Genomic DNA, 22,180 nt, shown 5'->3' with positions numbered 1-22,180 from the left:
GTTATGTATATATATGTAATTATTTATATCCAACACATACATGAGGATTCCTATTATTCACAATTTTATTAACGTTGTAGTTCTCCTTTATTACAGCCACCTCGCTGCCGACCGGCTTCCCACAGATCACACGTGACCCCGAGTTGAAGGCCATCGAGAAAGGTCGCAACGCGGCGATGCTGTGCGGGGTCACGGGCAATCCGAAGCCTGACGTCATCTGGCTGCGTAACCTGGTTCCAGTCGACATGTCCATCGCTCGTTACTCCATCATGGTCGGACAGAGGCTGCCAGGTAACCAGCGCAGACTCCCGTCGCCTAGCAACCGATGGCGAAGGGGTTCAGTCCTAGCAACCGATGAGGGCATGATGGCGGAAGGGGTTCGGTGCCAGGGTTAGCGGTTCTATGATTTTTGATGTAGCATGTAAAGTTCTATGATTTTTTGGGAACTTTTCTTTTTTTTCTTTCTTCGTTTCTTCACCACATTTCCCTTCGCCATATATCTCTTATCAGAACTCTCTGTCGTGGAAACACCGTGACAGAAAAACAGATTTTCCTATTTTCTCTCACCCACCGTTTTTCCCGTCCGTCTGTCTTGTCAGAACTCTTCCTTCGCTCCTAGTTTTTTCTCTCTCCAGGACTCTAGGATAAAACCCCGAACAGTGCAAACCCTTTCCTCCGTTCTCCCATTCCTAGTTTTCACCCCACCCCCACCCATCACCCACCAACCGCCTCTCTTCAGAGCACACAGCGCTGCGTGGCTTTCTCAGCAAACACGCTCGCTCGGTGTTGTTTACTCTGCCATTTACACTTAAATTACTCTCGCAAGTTTCGCAAGCGACTCATTGATTGCACGCCTTCATTCTCGTCTGTGCAATATCGCAGGAAGCCGCATCTGCATAAGCCGCAGTTGTCGTCGTTGCTTGTTGCGTAAGGCGAACGAGAGCGGTGCGACAATCACCCGGATGTAGGGTTTGAGAACACTGCTTCCCGCGAATTCTCTGCTTGTAGATATCACTAAAGTAGGCAGCGGATGAAATGTTTGAGGTAGAGGAAAAGAATGACAAAGGGGATGACAAGATGTAGGAGGAGGAGAAGGAGGAGGAGGAGGAGAAGGAGGAGGAAGAGGAGGAGAAAGAGTAGGGGAAGAGGGGCGGAGGTTAGTGGAAAAGAAGGACGAAGCAGAAAGACAACGAGGAGAACCGGGGAGGAAGAGGAGGACGATTAAAGGAGAAGGTTGAGGGGAGGAGAAAATAGAGAGGATATGGGAGGACGGTAAAGGGTCGTGGTCGAGCAGACAGATAGTAGTCTATATGTAGTCACGTCACGCCGGCAAATCCGTGCACGTTTACGCATCCTTTCACACATGATCCCGGATTTCACGGTCCTCACTTCACTGAAGTCCTCTAGAATTCAATCAGATTTTCTAATAGACGTGATACGGATACAACGTTTTGTCCGCACCCATCCATTCGTGACCACGAACTTGACTTGAACTAATGACCTAATGAACTATGTGGACCACGAACTGGCGTCGGGTGTCGAACTTACGAAAAACACAGTAGGGTTAGGGTTATAAATAAAGTTGGGATTAGAGTTAGAGTTAGCGTTTTACCCATGCAGCCAGTCAGATGACGTCATACCCCATCGCGACATTTATCTCTAGCGTCTGTTCGTTGGCCATCTTATCGCGTGTTCTTCTGTCTTATCATGTGTTCTTCTGTCTTATCATGTGTTCTTCTGTCTTATCATGTGTTCTTCTGTCTTATCATGTGTTTTTCTGTCTTATCGCGTGTTCTTCTGTCTTATCATGTGTTCTTCTGCCTTATCATGTGTTCTTCTGTCTTATCATGTGTACTTCTGTCTTATCGTGTGTTCTCTGTCTTATCGTGTGTCTTCTGTCTTATCCGGTGTTCTCTTGTTTTCAGTGTCGCTGCAGATCACGGAGAGCGAGGAGGAGGACGAGGGAGACTATGAGTGTGTGGCGACGAACGTGCATGGTACCATGTACTCACGCACCGCCCACCTCTACGTGAAAAGTACGTGCAAACGTCAGCCTGTCGCCCGCACACTCGCTGTCGCTGTGTCGGGAATGTTCTTTTCATCAAAATTATATTACCATAAAAAACATATAAAATACGTAACCGCCATATCTACTTGCCTAATAGTGATTATTGTATACGTGTGTATATTATATACATGAGTGTATATTTACGTGTGAGATGTATAATATATATATATATATATATATATATATATATATATAGAGAGAGAGAGAGAGAGATTAATTTAAATGCATTGAAATCAAATTGATTAAAAAACATTAAATAGCCTAAAAGAGACGCGAAACGTTTCCTACAAAGATCGGAAAAAAATCTCGCATCTAATGTCTAAACGCGTGCCGTAAAATCTACCCCCACCCCTATCGACAACATTGCCTTGACGTGTGCTCCTCTCTCTCTCTCTCCCCGCCCCGCAGTGCGTCGCGTGCCGCCGCACTTCTCCATCCGGCCGCAGAGCTACGAGGTGATGCCGGGAGCCAACCTGACGATCACGTGCGTCGCCGTCGGCTCGCCGATGCCGTTCGTCAAGTGGCGCGTCCACGGCGACGACCTGACGGTCGGCCAACCTCCCGTGGGGCGCAACGTGCTCGTGCTCAGCGACATACGCGCTTCAAACAACTACACGTGCGTCGCAGCGTCCGACCTCGGCGTCATCGAGGCCAACTCGACCGTGACCGTGAAAGGTGAGCCAGGAGGGTAGTGGGGGTGGTAGGGGTCGGGGGTAGAGGGGTAGCGGGGGTAGTGGGGGTCGGGATAGTGAGGGCTTGGGTTGGAGTTTGGGGGTAGTAGGGGTCAGGGCCGCGTCTGACCTCGGCGTCATCGAGGCCAACTCGATGGTCACCGTGAAAGGTGAGTGGGTGGGGGTGGGGGTGGGGGACATGTGTGAGGTTGCTCAGTCACCAGAACGAAGGGGTAAATTGGTGAGGGATGAAAAATGAAGGAGTAAAGAGGTGAAGGGGTGAGGGGATGAAAGGTGAAGGGTGGCAGTGAAAGCTGATGGGGCGAGGCTGAACGGTGAATGGGTTAGGGGGTGAAAAGTGAGGGGCTGAGAGCAGTGGCGCCACTGTGCAGTGGGTGCTGTGTACATGTTGGCATTGATACATTTATTCAGTATTATCACTTATGGTACTTTCAAATGAAGCAAAGCTGGATAAAGTGGCTCTCCGCTCTAGTCCCATATCTAGTGGAGCGAATCTACTCTAATATCATGTTGAGTTGTGTTACCTCTTCCTTTGCTCAAGTTTAATGTTATGCTTGTAGATATTTAATATCGTGCCTTAGTGAAATTATGACGGCGAGAGAATAGCGCATTAAAATGTCACTTCTGCAAATCTTAAGAAAAATCCCCTAGTTGTATCGACTCTATCCCTAAATAAAAAATAAGGCAAGTATTAAGTAAATTTTACATAAACACACTTACCTGCTCTCCTATAGTTTTGCCTGCTTCTGGACAAGTGTGGTGACCCCTTGCTCACCCCTCACACTCACGCGTTCTCTTGTTTTCCTCCCACAATCCAGCCGCCCATGATTCTCATGACTCTCTCTCCGACCCCCCTCTCGAACTGACGCGTTCTCTTGTTTTCCTCCCGCAGCACTGCCGCTGACGATCTTCATGACTCCCTCCCCGACCTGCTGCCCGCAAACACACATTCTCTTGTTTTCTTCTCCCGATCGAGATCTCTGGCGTCACACTCATGCGATCTCTTGTTTTCTCGCCACAGCACTGCCGTGGCCGCCGACAATCCTCTCGACCCTCTCCTTAACTTCCGCTCGCACTCACACGTTCTCTTGTTTTTTTTCAGCGCTGCCGCGGCCGCCGACGAACCTCGTGACGTCGGACGTGACGTCGACGTCGGTGCTGCTGTCGTGGACGCCGGCGGACGACGACACGGCGGCGGCGTACGCGATCCGCTACCGGCCCGCGCTGAAGGCGGGCGAGTTTCGCGAGCTGAACGTGAGCGCGGGAGCGGGAGCGGCGCGCAGCCGCGTCGTCGCCGACCTCGACGCGTTCACGGAGTACGAGTTCCAGATCCTCGCCGTGAACAACGTCGGCTACGGCCCGCCGAGCGAGGTCGTCGACGCGACGACGGGCGAGCTCGGTAGGTGGCGCCGCCGCTGTGGAGCGGCGCGAGTGTCTGTTGTTTTCAGTGGGTTGGTGCGGCGCGTGGTGCAGTGTGGTTTTCGTCTGGTGTCGTGTATTTGAATGGTGAAGTCCCTTGTGCGAGTGACGGCAGATATCGTTGTGTAAGCGGTATCACGTTTCTTTGTGGGCAATGTTGTGTTTGTTTGTAGGGAGCGTGACACGTCATTGCAGTTTGTCGAATAATTAGAGAATATTTCTGAGTAGTTGAGAAGACGAGTATGGTAGGTGAGAGATGTGCAGCTAGAGGGATGGGAAGTGTAGAGTTGGATAGGTTATTTAGTATCATTTCATAAATAACCAAGTTAATTTTTTACTCAACCGTGCAAGTTTGAAACATGCCGCTGACGTTTCGCCTCCTGTCAGGAAGCTTTCTCAAAGCAAGTTTACTTTGAGAAAGCTTTCTGACAGGAGGCGAAATGTCAGCGGTACGTTTCAAACTTGCACGGTTGAGTAAAAATTAACTTGGTTATTTATATTATTCTACCAACCGAATGAACTTATTTAATGAAGTATCATTTCAGTTTGCATGTCAAAGGGTGATTTCTCACTCATGACGTAAAATAAAAACGCCAGCATCGAGGGCATTATATTATAGCCTTTTCGAGCAATCCGAAGTTCCAAGGTTCGGCCTACTTTACATTTCTTCCTCATTCAGCGAAAGTGCGAAACGATATTGTTTGAAAATAACCGCCCTCTGCAATGTGTCTGCAAAATTGCTTACTGAAACTTTCGTGAACTAAAGTGATTGAAATCTCCACTGGTTAAAAGGGTGGGGGATTCGAAAGCCCTTTAGTGAATTTTTCAAACTTGAATTTTAGAGTGATTTGTACAGTAGCCATGCAGTAGAGTAGTTGATGGTTGAAAAAGGAGTTGGCAATAAAAATTGCCCTTCCATGCATCCTGAATGCATGTTATGAGTTTCATATTTAATGCCTCATTGTGACAGGGGCCCCTCACCGACCATCGTCCGAGCGGGAAGTCATCACTGATGACTCATCGTGGCTTGTGTTTTGTCTTGCAGCTCCGGGCAGCGCGCCGCGCGACATTCTAGCACACCCCATCAGTTCAAACGCCATCCTCGTGGAGTGGGAGGAGCCAGAGAAAGCCAATGGACAGATGAAGGTGAGAGAGGAAGGGCACATACCCTACAGATTCCCCCGCCCCCACTGCTTTTCTCCACGTTTGATCACTTATACATGAGCGTTGCACAGACAGCCCGGCACCTACTTATAACGTTGCAAACTGCGTAAAAATCAAAAAGCAAAGACAAGCACGTTAACTGGTAATTAAACATACAAACAAGCAAATAAATATTTAAATAATTTTAAGATAATACTGTAGGACTATTTCATCGCAAAGAAAATGGTGAGTATTAGCAATAAAAAGCACCATTAATTAAAAGGAACGCAAGAAGAATGTGAGGTGATACAATTCTATAACCATGAACATATAAAAATACAGATAAATGTGTAGGTGAAAAGTCTGCAGAGCAGTAATCACAGTCACAGTCCCTACTTCTAGGCACGGCAGTGTGTGGTGTTAATTACTGTGCCCTCTCCTGGTAGAAAAGATTTTTCCAACACATGGGACTACTGCATGGGTAGTCACAATACACATCCTCTTACACGTGTATATTAGACTCGTTTAAAAAAAACGAATGTCTCGACTTCATTCCTGTTAAGCAAAATTAGTGTAACAAAATGCGTTGTCATGGTCACTATTACAATTGTACACTGTCACATGAAAAAGGGGGAAAACACACAACTAAAGTATGGTGATATAACCCACACTATCATGGTCCGGTAATGATAGATGCAGATAGAGGAGCCATAGAATATGAGAGGGTGGCATGATACTACGCCATCTTGGTCGGTTTACCAAGGTATTATTAACTCACGGAGGTAATGTTTATTTGCGCAGGGCTACACGGTCTACTACACCGATAACCCGAGCCAGGACCCGAAGCTGTGGCTGAAGTCGGAGGTCAAGTCGGGTCAGGTGGTCACGATCGGCGACCTGAGGCCGCAGCACACGTACACGGTGCGCGTGCGCGGCTACAACAGCGTCGGGCTGGGTCCACTGTCGCAGCCCGTGCAGGTGCTGACCGAGCAGGGAGGTGAGTGCGGCCGCCATTATGGGGTCTATATATATATATATGTACTGCTTGGGCAGGGAGGTGAGTATGGTTGCCATTGTTGGGTCTATATATATATATATATATATATATATTATATATCCTGATGGGGCAGGGAGGTGAGTGTGGCTGCCATTATGGGGTCTATATCTATATGTGTACTGATGAAGCAGGGAGGTGAGTATGGTTGCCATTGTGGGTCTACATGTACTCACAGAGCAGTAGTTTTTATGAGAGTTTAGGGTGTAAACGTCGGAACACGTAGAATCCGTCTGCTGCTAGTTTTCGCAGGGAAAAATCATCTTGACAAGTAGTTATTCAGTGTGTGCGAGTGGGTGAATGAGAACGACAGTGGGAGGCTGACCGACAGAGCTAACAGCTCAAACTGTTTAGTAGTAGAGCTTCATTCCTCAGAGATTCAGTCCTAGGGATTCATTTATAGAGATTCAGTCCCAGGGATTCATTTATAGGGATTCAGTCCCATGGCTTCATCGGGAAGAGGTCTACCGTGTGTCACCTTCGTTATGGGTTGCATGGACAACGAGTGCATATCTCCACTGCCCCCGTGTTTCAATGCATACGAATAGCTTCTCGGTTTACTTTTCCATCCGTCTTCCCTCTCCCTCACAGCGTCCATCCATCACTTAGGTGTCTCTCTTTCTCGCCGCGCCTCGCTTTCGAGTCCGCACACAAATTAAGCCATTGTGATGCGCGTCGTCGCCGCGGAGGCTGAGAGATGTGATCAAACGGATGCGGTGCGCTCACCCACGCACGCGACGAGAGAGGCTTTCATCGACGTGTGTCTCTTTAATTTCTCGTCGCGCCGTTGTATCGTTGGCGGGACTGCGTGATTGGCGCGGTAGGAGAGACGGAGGGGGCGAGGGGGAGAGAGAGAGATAGCTGCGTGTGGCGGAGCGTGTGAATGAGCGAGTGTGTAGTCTCACGGATGCACACACACAGTAAGGGAATCTCTGTCTCTCTCTCTCTCTCTCTCTTTCTTTCTTTCTCTCTCTCTCTCTCTTTCTTTTCTCTCTCTCTCTCTGTGTCTCTCTCTTTCTCTCTTTCTCTCTCTCTCTCTGTCTCTGTCTCTGTCTCTGTCTCTGCCTCTGCCTCTGTCTCTGTCTCTCTCTGTCTCTGTCTCCGTCTTTATCTCTCTCTTTATCTCTCTCTATCTCGCTCTCTCTCTCTCTCTCTCTCTCTCTCTCTCTCTCTCTCTCTCTCTCTCTCTCTCTCTCTCCTTCTTTCTTTCTCCCTGTAGCTATCGTAACTTAAATTGGGTTTTCTTGTCCGCCCTCTTTCTTTTCTCTCTTCCTCTCGCCCTCGTTTCCTCTGTATTACTTTCGGGGTTATATAAAAGACCTGCTTATATTAGTTCCTTTCTTTTTTTCTCGCATAGACATTCTTCCCTTGCCCCTCCCTTTCCTCCCCCCCCCTCTCTCTCTCGCTCTCTCCCTCTCGCTTTGTCTCGGTCTCCTTGATTTGTGGACAGAACCTTATTCGTGTTAGCGTTGACTGCGCGAGCTGTGAGCCAGAATGGAGGCACGCTAAGCAATTATGGGCAATATTAGTCCACTCGACTATTTCTTAGTGATCGGACACCGCTTCCCGTCTTCTATTACTAACTACCCTCCTCTCACCCTTCTAATGACAACCGGCCTCGCGCCCTGTACTTGGCTAACAATTTCCGTCAACCGGGTGATGGGGTATATATATATATATATATATATATATATATGAGACCGTATCACGGATAGCGTGGGATGTCTGGTTCATCCAGTTCCCTTTTGATTTCGTTTGATTCATTGATCTTTCATATGGTCGCTCATAGGGGTCGTGGCACAGACTCGAAGGAAGGAAGGGGGGGGGTCGAATCATCAGTGTAGGGGGGAGGGGGTGAATTGATATCAGCGTGAGGGATATTAGGAATTGCCTTTTTCAACTTTGATGGTCAGAAAAGAAATTGCACGTGAAAATTGCTCCAGTAAAATGCTTATCCAAATTGCTTATGCTATGAGGCGTGTTAGAATGTATTGCGAGGCAAATATGTGCAGAAAATGTGAGTGGGCGATGAAAGGCAGAGCTCAGTAAGATGTCCGCTAATCCGTAATGTTCGTTATCAGCTAAATTAGTTTGTGAAATTTATTTTCAACTCTGGTGCATTTGAACTCAGCTCGGAGGAAATTGGTTTTACACTCATTGACGCGTTTAAGACCTTTGAAGTGGTTTTCATCTAATTCGTAATTGCGTGTAGTAATGTCGCTCTGCATTTCGTCTGCACGCACACACAGATGTGTTTGATGTCTCTGCAGTGATCCTCGCTAGGTGGCGTGTTTGCTGCCTCTAGCAGTGCCATTCACCAGGGGGCGTGGTTCTTGTCTCTTGTACTCAGATAGTGTGTTTGTTATCTCTTGCACCCAACCAGGTGGCACTCTTGTTGTCTCTTATATCTAAAAGGTTGTGTGTTTTTTGTCTCTTGTACTCACCAGGTGGCACTCTTCTTGTCTCTTATATTCAGAAGGTGGTGTGTTTATTGTCTCTTGTACTCACCAGGTGGCACTCTTGTTGTCTCTTATATTCAGAAGGTGGTGTGTTTGTTGTCTCTTGTACTCACCAGGTGGCACTCTTGTTGTCTCTTATATCTAGAAGGTGGTGTGTTTTTTGTCTCTTGTACTCGCCAGGTGGCACTCTTGTTGGCTCTTGTTCTCTGAATGTGATGTGTTTGTTGTCTCTTCTGCTCACCAGGTGGCACTTTTGTTGTCTCTTGCACTCAGAAGTAAAGATGGTGTGTGTGTTGTCTGTTGTACTTGCCAGATGGCATATTTGTTGTCGCCCTCGCTCACCAGGTGGTGTTGTTTGCTGCAGTTCCGACGCAGCCGATCCACCTTGAGGGTACAGCGACGTCGCCCAACACGATCCAGCTCAACTGGCAGGAGCCGTTCCATGCCGCAGACAGCATCACGCGCTACGAGCTCTACTACAACGATTCGACGACAGGCAAGGTGAGGGGACACGGCGACAGTGCTGGCACACATAGACACCACACCAGCATGCAGACACTGCAATAGTTTTGTCGTCACTGATGCCATCACTGACGTAATCACTGATGTCATCACTGACGTCGTCAATTATGTTGTCACTGACGTCGTCACTCACATCGTCACTGACGTCATAACTGGGGTCGTCACTGACATCGTTACTCATGTCATCATTCACGTCGTTAATGACGTCAACACTGTAATCGTCACTTACGTTGTCACTGACGTCATTACTGACATTGTCACTTACGTTGTCACTGACGTCATTACTGACATCGTCACTTACGTTGTCACTAATGTCATCACTGACGTCATCACTTACGTTGTCACTGACGTCGTCACTTACGTTGTCACTAATGTCATCACTGACGTCATCAGTCACGTCATCACTTGTGTTGTCACTGACATCGTCACTTACGTTGTCACTGACGTCGTTACTGACATCATCACTGACTGTCATCACTGTAATCACTGATTCGCTTACTTCACTCATTGCTGACGTCGTCGCTGTCGTCTGTGCGTCGTTGCAGAGCATACATCTCAGCATCCAGCCGTCGACGAGCTACCTGATGCAGAACCTCATCCCAAACACCGTCTACACGGTGCGTATGTCGGCGAGCTCTCAGCGAGGCGAGGGCGTCAGCACGCACCCGGTGCAGATACGTACTGTCGAGTTCGGTAAGCCACCGCCGCGCCGGCCGCTGCGCGTCGATGATGATTGCTCTCTCGTTGTTTCGCTCCTTTGCTCTCTTTCCCTCTCCTTCGCTGCGTTTGCTTTCCTTCACTCTCTAATTCTCTCTTCCGCTCGTTTTCTCTCTCTGTCTTGCTCTCTCGCTTTCTTACACCTGCTTTCTCACTCTCTCTCTCTCTCTTTTTCTCTCTCGCTCTCTTATGCTCGCTTTCTCTCTCGCTCTTTCTTTATCTACCCCTCCCTGCACTGCCCCCGAGTCTCCTCTGTATCTCTGCGTGTCTTACTCTGCGCACGGGGGAGGACGAGCGGTGGGCGTGGCGGGGGAGGGGCCGTGCTGCTGCCATGACGGGAGGGTCTCCAAGGATCGACCGATCGACTCACAGATGATTCCCCCGGGTGGAACTCCCTCCTCCCCCCGCAGAGCGGGCCACGCCCTCACGCCCCGCCCACTTTATTTAAGGTGCCAATCAGCCAAACTCACCGTCAGGTGGCGTTCTCTTTGCGATCGGCTGTATCTGTGTCTGTCTTTGCTGTTAAAGTGTTATTGGTACACAGGCGTGCTGCAAGCGTCGTCTCTTGCCTCTTGTGTGTTGGCAGGTGGCGCCGGTGTCTCAGCGCCGTCGCCGTGTGTGCATGTCGAATCTAGAATGCAACCTCCGTGCTTCACGTTTCCGACATTCCCCCCATCTTTCCCTCACTCACACACTTTCGCGTGCTCTTTCTCTTTTTCTAGCTTTCTAATTCGTTTTTTTATCTCTCTCGCTTTCAATCTCTTTCGTCTCTCTCTTTCTCTCTCCACGTCTTTCTCTCGCTCTCTCTCTCTCTCTCTTTCTCTTTCTCTTTCTCTGTCCCTCTCCCCTCTCTTTCTCTTGTCTCTCTCGCGCTCTTTCTCGCTGTCTTTCTATTGCATCTGGAAAACGCACTTTCTGCGGCCTTCCCCCTCTCCTCTCCTCCCTTTACTACCCCTGACCTGGCGAACGTGCTTGTTTGTTAATCGTGACGTCGTTGTTGTTGACGCAAGTATGTGCGGCGTCATCATATGCTGCGTCAGCATGTGCTGCGTCAGCCGCCGCGTTTCTTCGTTGTCGTAATCGTACCGCCGTTCGCTTGTTTGTTGTTTCCCGTCGTGCTTAGAGCCTAGCCGTTCGTAGCTCATAATTTCGTTCGTTTTTATTTTACAAATGTGTCAATCCGTGTTTATAATTTGGTTCGATTACGTATCGGTGTACATCATCTGTGGAGTTCGAATCGTGTGTTTTAGTTGCACGTGCCGCAGCGGCAGCGCACCCTAGCGTTCGCGATCGTCGTCGTAGCTCGTCGTAAGCTCTCGTAGCAATGACGTAGCGGTGGTGGTAGATGTGTGACGTAGGCGTGTGACGTAGACGTAGGGGTCGTGAGAGCGTGGCGCGGCGGGTCGCCCCGGTACGGCAGCAACACGCGACGAACGTCGCACGTAAACACGCTCTAGACGCCGATGATGAAGGAAGAGAAAGATGAAGATGATGATGATGCGAGTCTGTAGCGTTGTTAGCCGTGAAATGAAGCCCTGTAAGAGCTTCCCCAGGGAGGCTGCGAGACCGCGTGTGAAGCCGCGCAGGTGCGACTGGCCGCGCGATGTTCGCTAGGTGGCGCCACAGTCGAGTTGTCGGCGCCGGCGAGGGGAAGTTATGTGTTTGTACAAATTTCTGTTTTTACCTCTTGTCTGGATGGTGTCAGCCGAGGCCGCCGCACTGCACGCAGCCGGTAAGTTGTTCGTGAGGCGAGTGTTACGCTAAGAAACGAAAAGCAAAAAACCACGAAGAAAGAAGGCGAAGCACGAGGGGGAGAACACACGCCACGGTTGTCTCACGCTCTTTTTTTGGCTCCACTGTCCCCCACCACCCCGCGAGCGCAGTCTCTCGCTCTGTTTTTTTCAGTTTTGAGTTTCACGTCGTCTCGGCGACGTCGCCACCCGATCATGATTTCCTTTTCGCGAATTTTTGTTGTTTTACTTTCGGTTTACTACTCGTGGCGCGATCTAGCGGCGCGAGAGTTTCCGTTTGATGTTCACCTGTTATTTTTATGATTGTATGATTTGTCTCTCCCCGGTTTGCCGTGCGGTAGTAGCAGCCTCTTTCGTTTTGACGCACACACGGTGCAAGGAGTCTCCCGAATTACGAACATTTGGGTACCTGCGACCCGCCATGTTTTATTTTAATAGTTACGAATGCAATACGACGTTTCCCGAATTCTCGAATTACTTCAAGAATCAAATCATGGCACAAAGTATGTTCGTGACTCGAAGACTCCCTGTAGGCCTATATATATATATATATATATATATATATATATATATATATATACTATATAGATATATGTCCCAGTAGACATTATTCACTTATGATTTATCGTTATCGCATTTTCAGTTTCACCCTGGCGACAACAAGAACAGCTAAATCACAAATAAAACAAAATTAAACAAAAGTAAACAAACAAACAAACGACGAAAACAACAACAAACGTACCGCGCACCACACGCACTCGCACACACTCACACGCACTCACACGCGCGCACGCACACGCACACACCTCCACGTTTTACACCCCCCATCACGTCGCCCTCCCCATTTTCTTTTTTTTCCTCCGTATGTTTGCCGCACAGTGCCCGGTGGCCCTCCGCGCGACGTACGGGCCAACGCGGTCGACGCGCGCAACGTGCGCGTCACCTGGCGGCCGCCGCAGCAGACACTGCAGCACGGCGCCATCACGCAGTACCACGTCGTCTACATGCCGACGGACGAGGTCGATGACGCGCTGGCGCGCACCGTGTCCGTGCCGGCGTCGCGCCGCGAGCTCGTACTGCGCGACCTCGACGTGTGGACGCTCTACAGCGTGTGGATGTACGCGAGCACGGCCGTCGGCGACGGCCCGCCGTCAGACCGTATCCAGGTGCGGACGTCCGAATCCGGTACGTCGGTTCGTCGTCGGATTGCAAGTAGGACTCGCGGGGTTGCTCTACTAACGATGATAAACACTAACCCGTACTACTACTAACACGGATGCGAGAAAGAGGAAAGGGAAGATAAAGACGGTGGTGGTGGCGGTGGCGGTGGCGGCGATGATGGCGCTGGCGTGTCGCGGCAGAAAGCAGGACGCGGCGACGACGTTGGCGATGGGTTGACGATGAGAGCCGATGGAGGGGAAGGGAGGGGGCAATATCGCACACGTAATGGTGCTGATTGTATGTGTACGTGTGTGTGTGTGTGTGTGTGTGTGTGTGTGTGTGTGTGTGTGTGTGTGTGTGTGTGTGTGTGTGTGTGTGTGTGTGTGTGTGTGTGTGTGTGTGTGTGTGTGTGTGTGTGTGTGTGTGTGTGTGTGTCTGTGTGTGATAGCGTGCGTACGCGTTGTCTGTGTGCTTGCATGATGGTGTGTGAGTTATATCCTTTTGTGCGCGTGTCTGCGTGCGAGAATACGTGAGAGACGCGGGATGTCCGTATGTTTGCGTGCCTGCGTGCACATGTGTCTGCGTTCATTGTATCCGTGCGTGCCTGCGTGCACGCGTGTCTGAGTGTATGCGTGTGTGGTGTCTGCGTGTATGCGTGCACGTCTGTCCGCGTGCCTTCGTGCACGTGTGCCTGCGTGTCTGCGTGTATGCGTGCACGTCTGTCCCCGTGCCTGCGTGTCGTGCACGTCTGTCCCCGTGCCTGCGTGCGTGCGTGTATGCGTGCACGTCTGTCCCCGTGCCTGCGTGCGTGCGTGTATGCGTGCACGTCTGTCCGCGTGGCTGCGTGCGTGCGTGTATCATCATCTGATCATATGCAGCCTGCAGCAGCCGCATCACCAGGCTCAGCCTTACACCCCCCCCCACCACCCACCCGCGGGATCACGGTAAGTGCTTTACGCTTCTACCCTGGCGGCCGGGAAAGTGCATCGATGTACGTACACATCAACCCTTCTCTCTCGACAGCATACCCCCCTCCTCCCTCTCAGCCAGCAGCCAGCAGTACCGTACTCAGCCCCACTCTACGTGATTCTTTATCCGCCCGCTAGTGAGATTTATACTCGATGCGCGTACGTTCACTACTCGTCGGCAGTTTTGCGTAGAACTTGCGCTTGTCGTCGTCACTGATTAATTAAAAGCTCCTAAAATATGATCGGAAGCGAGTGTTAATTAGGAGGCTGGCTTTGCGTCGATATCCGAACACTGTTGCTGCGCGCGGTAGTGATTTTATTTGCGAGCGAGCGATGGAGGATGGATAGATCAACGGAGTGGGATTGCGTGCGAGTTTTACTCAGAGCCTGGCTGTGAATTGTGCGCCCGTGCGCGGTGCCTGGATGTGAATTTTGCCACGTATAATATAATATATATATACATTATATACGTGGCAAAATTCACATCCACATATATATACATACATATATATATCAAGTAGAGAACGTAATAGAGATTATGTATATTATGTTATTATCTTATTATGTACTCTCGATATATATATATATATATATATATGCTTGCATGAGTACTAGCATGTTTCGTGCGGCTCAGAGGCCGGTAGATGGCGCTACCGATGCGTTCCGCGGCCTCTGCCTGTCTCGGCGCCGTTCGCGTGGCTCCCCCTGCTGGCTAGCATGCGCAGCAGCGGCGGTGATGCATGTGTGGCATGGCGTGCATTTGCTTCGGCGACAGCACGAGTCGCCCCCCCCCTCCTCCCACTCACCACCGCCTAACCACCGTTCACTTTCAGCCGCGTGCGACCGTGTAGGGGGGCGGGCAGCCCCCCCCCTGGAGCCGCTGGGGTCACAGCTCAGGTCGTAGCCTGAGTCGAGTCACACTGCTGGATCATGACCTTAGTGGTCGTAGAGGTCATGCCTCAGGTCATTGCTTGAGCCGTGACCCCGGGGTTTGTGGGGGTCATGCCACTGGTACTTGAGCTGATAGTAATTTAGAATTTCATATATATATATATATATATATATATATATAATATATGTATATATGTATACACACATAATTAATGAACAAGTTTATGACTAACCTATAAGTAACACACTCATAAGTAACTAGCTTATAACTAACGAACTAACGACTAACGACTAACGACTAACTTATAACTAACATAGTTATAACTAACATTGTGACGAAATGATTAACGTACATTTACTATTCTTAACGTCAAAGTGATTGTAGCGATTCTAGTGATAGCAGCCTAATCCATATCATGTTAACGATGCTATTCTATGTTATATCAGTATGTAGTTCTTTTTGTGAGTGTACCGAGTTTAGGATAAATCACCTTGTCTAACGAATTGGCAACGGTTTTAACGTTTCTGGCACGACGTGTTAAAATATGTTAAATGTGAATTAATGTTATTAGAAACAAGGAGCATGGCATTGAATGCATTCGGTCACCCGTGGTACTAACTGAACAGGCGGTCTCGTGGGTGGGAGCAGTGTTTAGGGGAAGATGGTGGGCGCAGATTTGTGTGGCATGATTTGTATGACAAGGGTGATGGTTGGGGTGGAGGTTTAGAAAGATTAGTAGGGAGGGCTGGTGATAGTGGGTATAGTGTGTGTGAAGGGAGTATTTTCACAAAGTGTTGTGTCATCGTTAGAGAGTAGAACGTGGCGAATCCATATTTAACTAGAGCACTCGGAGAGCGCAGACCTCCGCCAAGGCAGCTGAATTCTCTCACTGTGAAAAATTTATTTAATTAATTGGATTCGGATCACCACCAAAATGTAATCAATTCTAAGTTGCCCCATTTCTGACCTATCCTGAAAATTTAATTAATTAATTAATTGGATCCGGATCACCACCAAAATCTAATCAATTCTAAGTTAGCCCATTTTTGACCTATCCTGAAAATTTTATGACAATCCTCCATAACTTTTTTAGTTAGGCTGTACACAAACAAACAAACGCACAAACCCACAAACTAACAAATACACGCCGGTGAAAACATAACCTCCTGCCAACCCCTTGGCAGAAGTTATGTGTGTGTGTGTGTGTGTGTGCGTGCGTGCGTGCGTGCGTGCGTGCGTGCGTGCGTGCGCCTGTGCGCGCGTGCGTGCGTGTGTGTGTGTGTGCGTGTATGTGCATTTAGTGTATATACCTCAAAACAACAACACAGATGAATAAATGCCAAAAGGGGAAGCGAGGGAGGCGAATGAAGGAGGGGAGTGATGAGAGAGCGAGAGGAGGGAGGTACGGGAGTACGCCGCAGAGAGGATCATGGGGAAGATGGGAATTGAGAATCTAGCGGCTCGTACCGCGCGGAGGTGTGCGGGAGGGAGGCCTGTTGCTAAGGGGTCATCTCACGATAGGATCATGGGATAGGATCATGGGGGAGATGGGGACTGAGAATCTAGCGGCTCGTACCACGCGTGGGTGTGCGACAGGGAGGCGTTGTCGTTAAGGGGGTCGTCTCACACTGTCAGCTCTGTCTCACTCTCTCCTCGCTGTTTCTCCCGCAGTTCCGGGCGAGCCGCGCAAGGTGCGCGTCTACACGCTCAACTCTACGGTCGTGCGCGTCGAGTGGCGCAACCCGGCCGAGCGAGAGCGCAACGGCATCATCCGCGGCTACCACATCCACGTGCAGCGGCTTGCGCGCGCAGGCGGAGACCCCGTCGGACCGCCGAAGAAGTTCGAGACGTGAGTTTGCAGTTGCAGTCTTCCTCTTTCGTAGTTCCCTTCCTTCCTTCCTTCACAGCGGCGCGCGAGTTTGCAGTCTTCCTCTCTCGTAGTTTCTTTCTTTGACAGCGGCGTGCGATCCTCGGAGGATGCCGCCCTCGGCGTAGCGCAGAGAGAGGGATTTTGTGGAGAGTCCGCCTCGGCGAGTAAATGCTCGGGCGCGTATTCACTTTGTTATTGTATGTTACGGTTGGCGGACGCCGTTGGATGTCATTAAACGCTGCTGAATGCCATTGAATGCCCTCTGCGCGCCCTTGGATATGCGCGAATTAGGCTTAGATACAAATATCCGGATATTTTTTTAGATATCTACAAGTTTTCGGGATATTTAGAAAATTCCTTAATATTTAGAAGATAAAACACAATTTTCTCAAATATTAAGGATTTGCAAGGATGAGTTTGTCCTTTTCTGTTAAGAAAAACCATTTGACCAAAACATTTTTTCACACAAAATAAATATGTTTAAAAGACATTACGTTGAGATAACTGAGATATTTAGAAAAATTTGGGGGATATTTAGAGATTTTTTGGAGAATTTCCGGAAAGATATTTAGGCAATTTTTCGAGATATTTGTATCTAAGCCTAGCGCGAATGCACTCGGGCGCCGTTGATCGTTATTGGATGCCGTTGGATGCCCTTTGCAGGCGAGGATGCACTAGCAACGCAGTTGTCGCGAGATTTTGGGGGCAGATAGTATCGTGCGGCGGTTTCCCACGTGTATACGCCACGCGACGTGCACAATAGTGTTATAGCATATATAATAGAGCCAATTAATTCACGGCCTGGCCTCGCGTGCTCACGCGATCGTCTCAATCGTTGAACCTCGGCTTCCTAAAGTGTTTATGTCAGTTATCGTGATTTCAAATGATGACACGCGCGGCGGCAGCCTCGAATCGAATGGCGCGAACTGGAAAAACTATTATTTATTTAACGTTTTTTGTGTAAACTTTAACGATTATTTTCGTTAATTAGAGTCGTATTCAAGAGGGCTGCGCGTCGTCGTCGCTGTAATCGCCTTAGTACTTGCAATCCACACACTCTAACAGTACATTCGCAGTATCCCCACATACACACCATACACACATACACACATACATACATAGGTACAGCCATGGCGAGTGGGGCGAATCCATCTCGCTACTATAACAGTAATAAGGAGAGACATGTTGTTTTGCGTGCAGGACTGCCGACCAGGAGGAATACATCGTGACAGGTCTGTCTCCGGAGACGTGGTACAGCGTGCAGGTGGCTGCCTACACCCGGGCCGGCGACGGCAAGCGCAGCCGCGGCAAGACCGCACAGACACCTGGTGGTGGTAAGCAGTACTAATTGCTGTGGGCGGGGTTGTCCGGTTTGAGCTGCAAGCAGGGAAAGTCGGTGAGTGGCCGGGAAGATTGGGTGGAAACTCTTCTCTTGTTCTTTACCTGCGTTCTCCCTCCTCCTCTCAGCCTTCTCACTGTCCCTCTCCATCTCCCTCTCCCTCTTCCTCTCACTCTCTGAGCCTTCTCCCTCCCATTCACCCACCTTTTTTCCACTCCTCAATCCTTCGCTCACCCTCTCTCTCCCTTTTCCTGTCTTTCCATCTTTTCCATTCTATCCCCCCCTATCTCCCGACCTCCTCCCCCTTCCCACCGTGATCCTTCACTCATCCCCTCTCTCTTACCCTTCTCCCTCCCATTCATCTCCTTTCACCCGACCTCCTCCCATTTTCCACCCCCTTTTACCAACCTCCTCTCCATCCGATCCTTCACTGACCCTCACCCCCCTCTCTCTCTCTCTCTCCCTCTCTCTCTCTCTCTTTCTCTCTCCCTCTCTCTCTCTCTCTCTCTTTCTCTCTCTCTCACTCTTGCTCTCTCTCTCTCTCTCTCTCTCTCTCTCTCTCTCTCCCTCCCTCATCCCTGCTGTGCATCTCTTACCCTTCTCCCTCCTATTCACCCCTCCTCTCCCCTCCACCTTGATCCTTCACACCCCCTCACCCTCTCCCTTCCTCCCAGTTCTTGCCTTCACACCCTCACCATCTCTCTCTCCCTCATCCCTGCACTGCATCTCTTAATATTCTCCCTCCCATTCACCCCCCCCCCTCTTCTACCCACCTCCCCCTCCCTCTCCTACCCTTCTTCCTCCTCCTCACTCACACACACTCTACACTTCACTCACCCCTCTCACTCTTCTCTCTCTCTCTCTCTCTCTCTCTCTCTTTCTCTTGCCCCCGGCAGTGCCACACCCTGTCTATCTCTCTTGCCCCTGACAGTGCCTCACCCTCTCTCTCTCTCCTCGGCAGTGCCGAACGCGCCTCAGATGGACGTGAAGCTGAACAGGACGCGCGACGGAGTCATCAACGCACGCGTCGAGTGGAGCCGGCCGACGGCGACGTACGGAGCGCTGCTCGGTTACCGGCTCGAGTACGGCAAGGTCGGTGAGCAGCTCAGCCGGCCGCTAGAGCTAGAGGACATCAACTTCTTCAACTTCCAGGACCTCGGTGAGTTTTTAAGGGGTGGCAGAGGCATGGGTGGATGGCTGGGGTAGATGCAGGGAGCGGGGGAGGGTGGATGGCCGGGGGCAGAAGGGGCGTGGTGGGTGCAGGGAGCGGGGGCGGTGAGCCGGGGGCCAAGTTGGTGAGCAGCTCAGTCGGCCACTAGAGCTAGAGGACATCAACTTCTTCAACTTCCATGACTCCGACGTGGACCTCGGTGAGTCGTCGCAGGAGGGGGGGGGCGGGTGGGTGAAATGGAAGCGGGTGTAAATTTCTGTTGTTTCCACCAAAATCGGATCACTTCTTAAAGTCGGCTCACAATCATAAGGCACGTTGCCCTTTGTAAATAGTGTATAAAAGGTTTGTCGCACATATATAAATCTGGCCTGATCTGCTTTTCATAAACTGTGAAATGCGAGCTGCTTTAACAGATGTGCTTGTGTTTGTTGTGCTACAGACAAGGGCTCCACCTACGAGTTCCGCCTGACAGCGAGAAACGAGGAGAACTACGGAGAGGCTGCTGTGAGGATGGTGGCGACACCTGACGGAGGTAAACCAGCTCATTGCCTTACCGTATGGAGTGCCAGAGTTCACTTGTTCAGTTCATCATGTCAGAAGTGTAGAGAAAGAGAGAGAGTAGAGAGAGATGGAGAGCAAGAAAGAGATATAGAGAGGGAGCGAGCGAGAGAGCGAGAGAGAGAGAAGAGAGAGAGAGAGAGAGAGAGAGAGAGAGAGAGAGAGAGAGAGAGAGAGAGAGAGAGAGAGAGAGAGAGAGAGAGAGAGAGAGAGAGAGAGAGAGAGAGAGAGAGAGAGAGAGAGAGAGAGAAAGAGAGAGAGAGCGGGAGAGAGAGAGAGAAAAAGATATATATAGAGAGAGAGCGCACGCGAGTGAGAGCAAAATTTACGAGCCAGGGTAATTCAATGAGTCAAAAGAATGAGATCTAACACCATGTGTTTTTCTCCGATCATCAGTTCCAGATGGCGCTCCTGAGAACCTCACCTACTGGCTGCAGACGCCGACAGTGATGCGTCTCAGTTGGCTGCCCCCGGTGCTGCGAGATCGCAACGGTAACATCACCATGTACACTGTGCAGTACTACAAACAGCACGACCACAGTGGAAAGGTGAGTGGTGGCGCCAGTCTATGTGATCTATTACGTGATGTGTGCTATTAGATTCTCATTGAAACAATTTGTTTAGCAGGTGAAGTAATTGTTTTGATGAAGAATCAAACTAAAGATGCATGCGCTTGCGTTGTCCTCTTTCTGTTCTTCTCTGGCAATCGTGGTTCTTTTCACCGACGCAGTTTGCATTGGGGCAATCCATATGTTGTCAGCTTGCATCGACGCGGGAGCATTCTTGTACAGACGATCGTTGAACAACTGTTGATATATTATTTACAACGCGTTTGTTTAGTCCACGGTTCGTCTGTTATTTGACGTTCTGTTGTCTGATATCGACTATATGTTACCTGTCGTCTGAACTCGTTAACTGCGTTTTTTGTTTGTTGTCTGGAACCTGACATTCGTCGATTGATGCCTGTCATCAGATGTATAGCATTCCGTCATCTGTCATCTGATGGCTGTCGATTTGTCATTTGAATGGCTGTCCTCAGATCAATGACATTCTGTCATCTATCATCTGATGACTGACGTTTTGTCATTTGATGCCTGTTATCAGATCTCTTCCTCTTTTTCAGATCTTTCCTGACATTGTTCCCTCTGACATCTGATGTTCTGTCATCTATCGGCTGGTGTCTGACGTTTTAAAATGTTATATCTGACATTCTGTCACCTATCACCTGGTGTCTGACGTTTTGTCGTTTAATGCCTGTCATCAGATCTCTGACATTCCTTCCTCTGACATCTGATGTTCTGTCACCTGTGTCGTTATACGTCTGTCACTTGTCACCTGTTGTCTTCTGACTCTTACTGTTTCTCGCAGATTGAGTACAACACGACGAACCCGTTCATGATTGTGCCAAACCTGGAGCTGGATCGCATCTACTACTTCTCCGTGCGCGCGCACACGAGCCAGGGCGCGGGACCATGGAGCGAGCACCTGAGGGTCGGCACGACCGAAGACGGTAAGAACAGCCGCCGTGGTGAGGGGAAGGGAGTGATGGTGGCAGAGGCAGCCGTGATAGAGGCAATGATGGTGGCAGCCATGATAATACTGGCAATGTTGCTTGTAGTAATGGCAGCAGCTGCCATGATGGTGGCAGCCATGATAATGCCAGGGCGTCAAGTTCCTATTTTTTCCTATTTTTTCCTATTTTCTTGGCAATTCCTATTTTCTCCTATTTTCTGGACAAATTCCTATTTTTTCCTATTTTTGAGGGCTTTTCATTTTTCTGAATCCAGAATTGTATGTATCCTTCTCAGAATGCAGGAATTTACATTTCAGGTGACCCAATTTTCAAAAATTTCCTGGGGGAGGACCCCCAGACCCCCACCCCTTACTTTAAATTAACGTAATATACTCTTTACTATCACAGATTTTATTTCAGTAAAGTTGTTTCTCAGTTGGATGTGGTATGTGTATCCAGAGGGGGGGTCCAGGGGGTCCGGACCCCCCCTTTTTACCCAAAAAAAAGGAAAACACCATAAAAGAATAATTTCTGCTTTGAAAGGAATTTGGAACTTGCCTGATCTGTGCAGTTCTAGGAGGAGGTGCAAGGAATTTACTGCTCCATATGCTGCTCAGAATGGCACCAGGATCCAATTTTTAAAAAAAAATTTTGGGGGTAGGGTCCGCGCCTAACCGCCCCCCCTCCCCCGGCTCTAAGTGCCCAAGTGGCCTTAGACAATGCCGGCATAAGCTAGCCGTTCGGCACCATTATTATAAAAGTGGCCGCTTTAGGTTTCTTACTGCACCCCCCTTTTCAAAAAGGGCCGGATCACGGCTCATGTATACATGTACGTCATACTATTTTGGAGTAATCTACATGTATGGTAAGCCTTAACATGTAT

General features: G+C 49.5%; 1 protein-coding gene across 1 annotated transcript in view; it reads left to right on the top strand.

Annotated features, from left to right (window-relative positions):
- Window positions 1-5,244: 5,244 nt before the first annotated feature.
- The window catches only part of LOC106821340 (tyrosine-protein phosphatase Lar-like), a 33,160-nt gene continuing 16,224 nt past the window's right edge, over window positions 5,245-22,180 (top strand). The window contains exons 1-11 of the mRNA XM_014826096.1: window positions 5,245-5,325; window positions 6,124-6,319; window positions 9,200-9,336; window positions 9,903-10,050; window positions 12,705-13,010; window positions 16,518-16,695; window positions 17,917-18,050; window positions 19,017-19,214; window positions 19,666-19,758; window positions 20,181-20,332; window positions 21,153-21,294. Of these exons, the coding sequence (XP_014681582.1) occupies window positions 5,320-5,325; window positions 6,124-6,319; window positions 9,200-9,336; window positions 9,903-10,050; window positions 12,705-13,010; window positions 16,518-16,695; window positions 17,917-18,050; window positions 19,017-19,214; window positions 19,666-19,758; window positions 20,181-20,332; window positions 21,153-21,294 (1,690 nt within the window). The 5' untranslated portion in view covers window positions 5,245-5,319. The remainder of the gene's footprint in view (window positions 5,326-6,123; window positions 6,320-9,199; window positions 9,337-9,902; window positions 10,051-12,704; window positions 13,011-16,517; window positions 16,696-17,916; window positions 18,051-19,016; window positions 19,215-19,665; window positions 19,759-20,180; window positions 20,333-21,152; window positions 21,295-22,180) is intronic.

The sequence above is a fragment of the Priapulus caudatus genome, unplaced genomic scaffold (genome assembly GCF_000485595.1).
Source record: "Priapulus caudatus unplaced genomic scaffold, Priapulus_caudatus-5.0.1 Scaffold69, whole genome shotgun sequence".
In the NCBI taxonomy this organism is placed as follows: domain Eukaryota; kingdom Metazoa; phylum Priapulida; class Priapulimorpha; order Priapulimorphida; family Priapulidae; genus Priapulus; species Priapulus caudatus.
The sequence above is the reverse complement of the archived record's forward strand: the minus strand, read 5'-3'. Positions and strand labels throughout refer to the sequence as shown.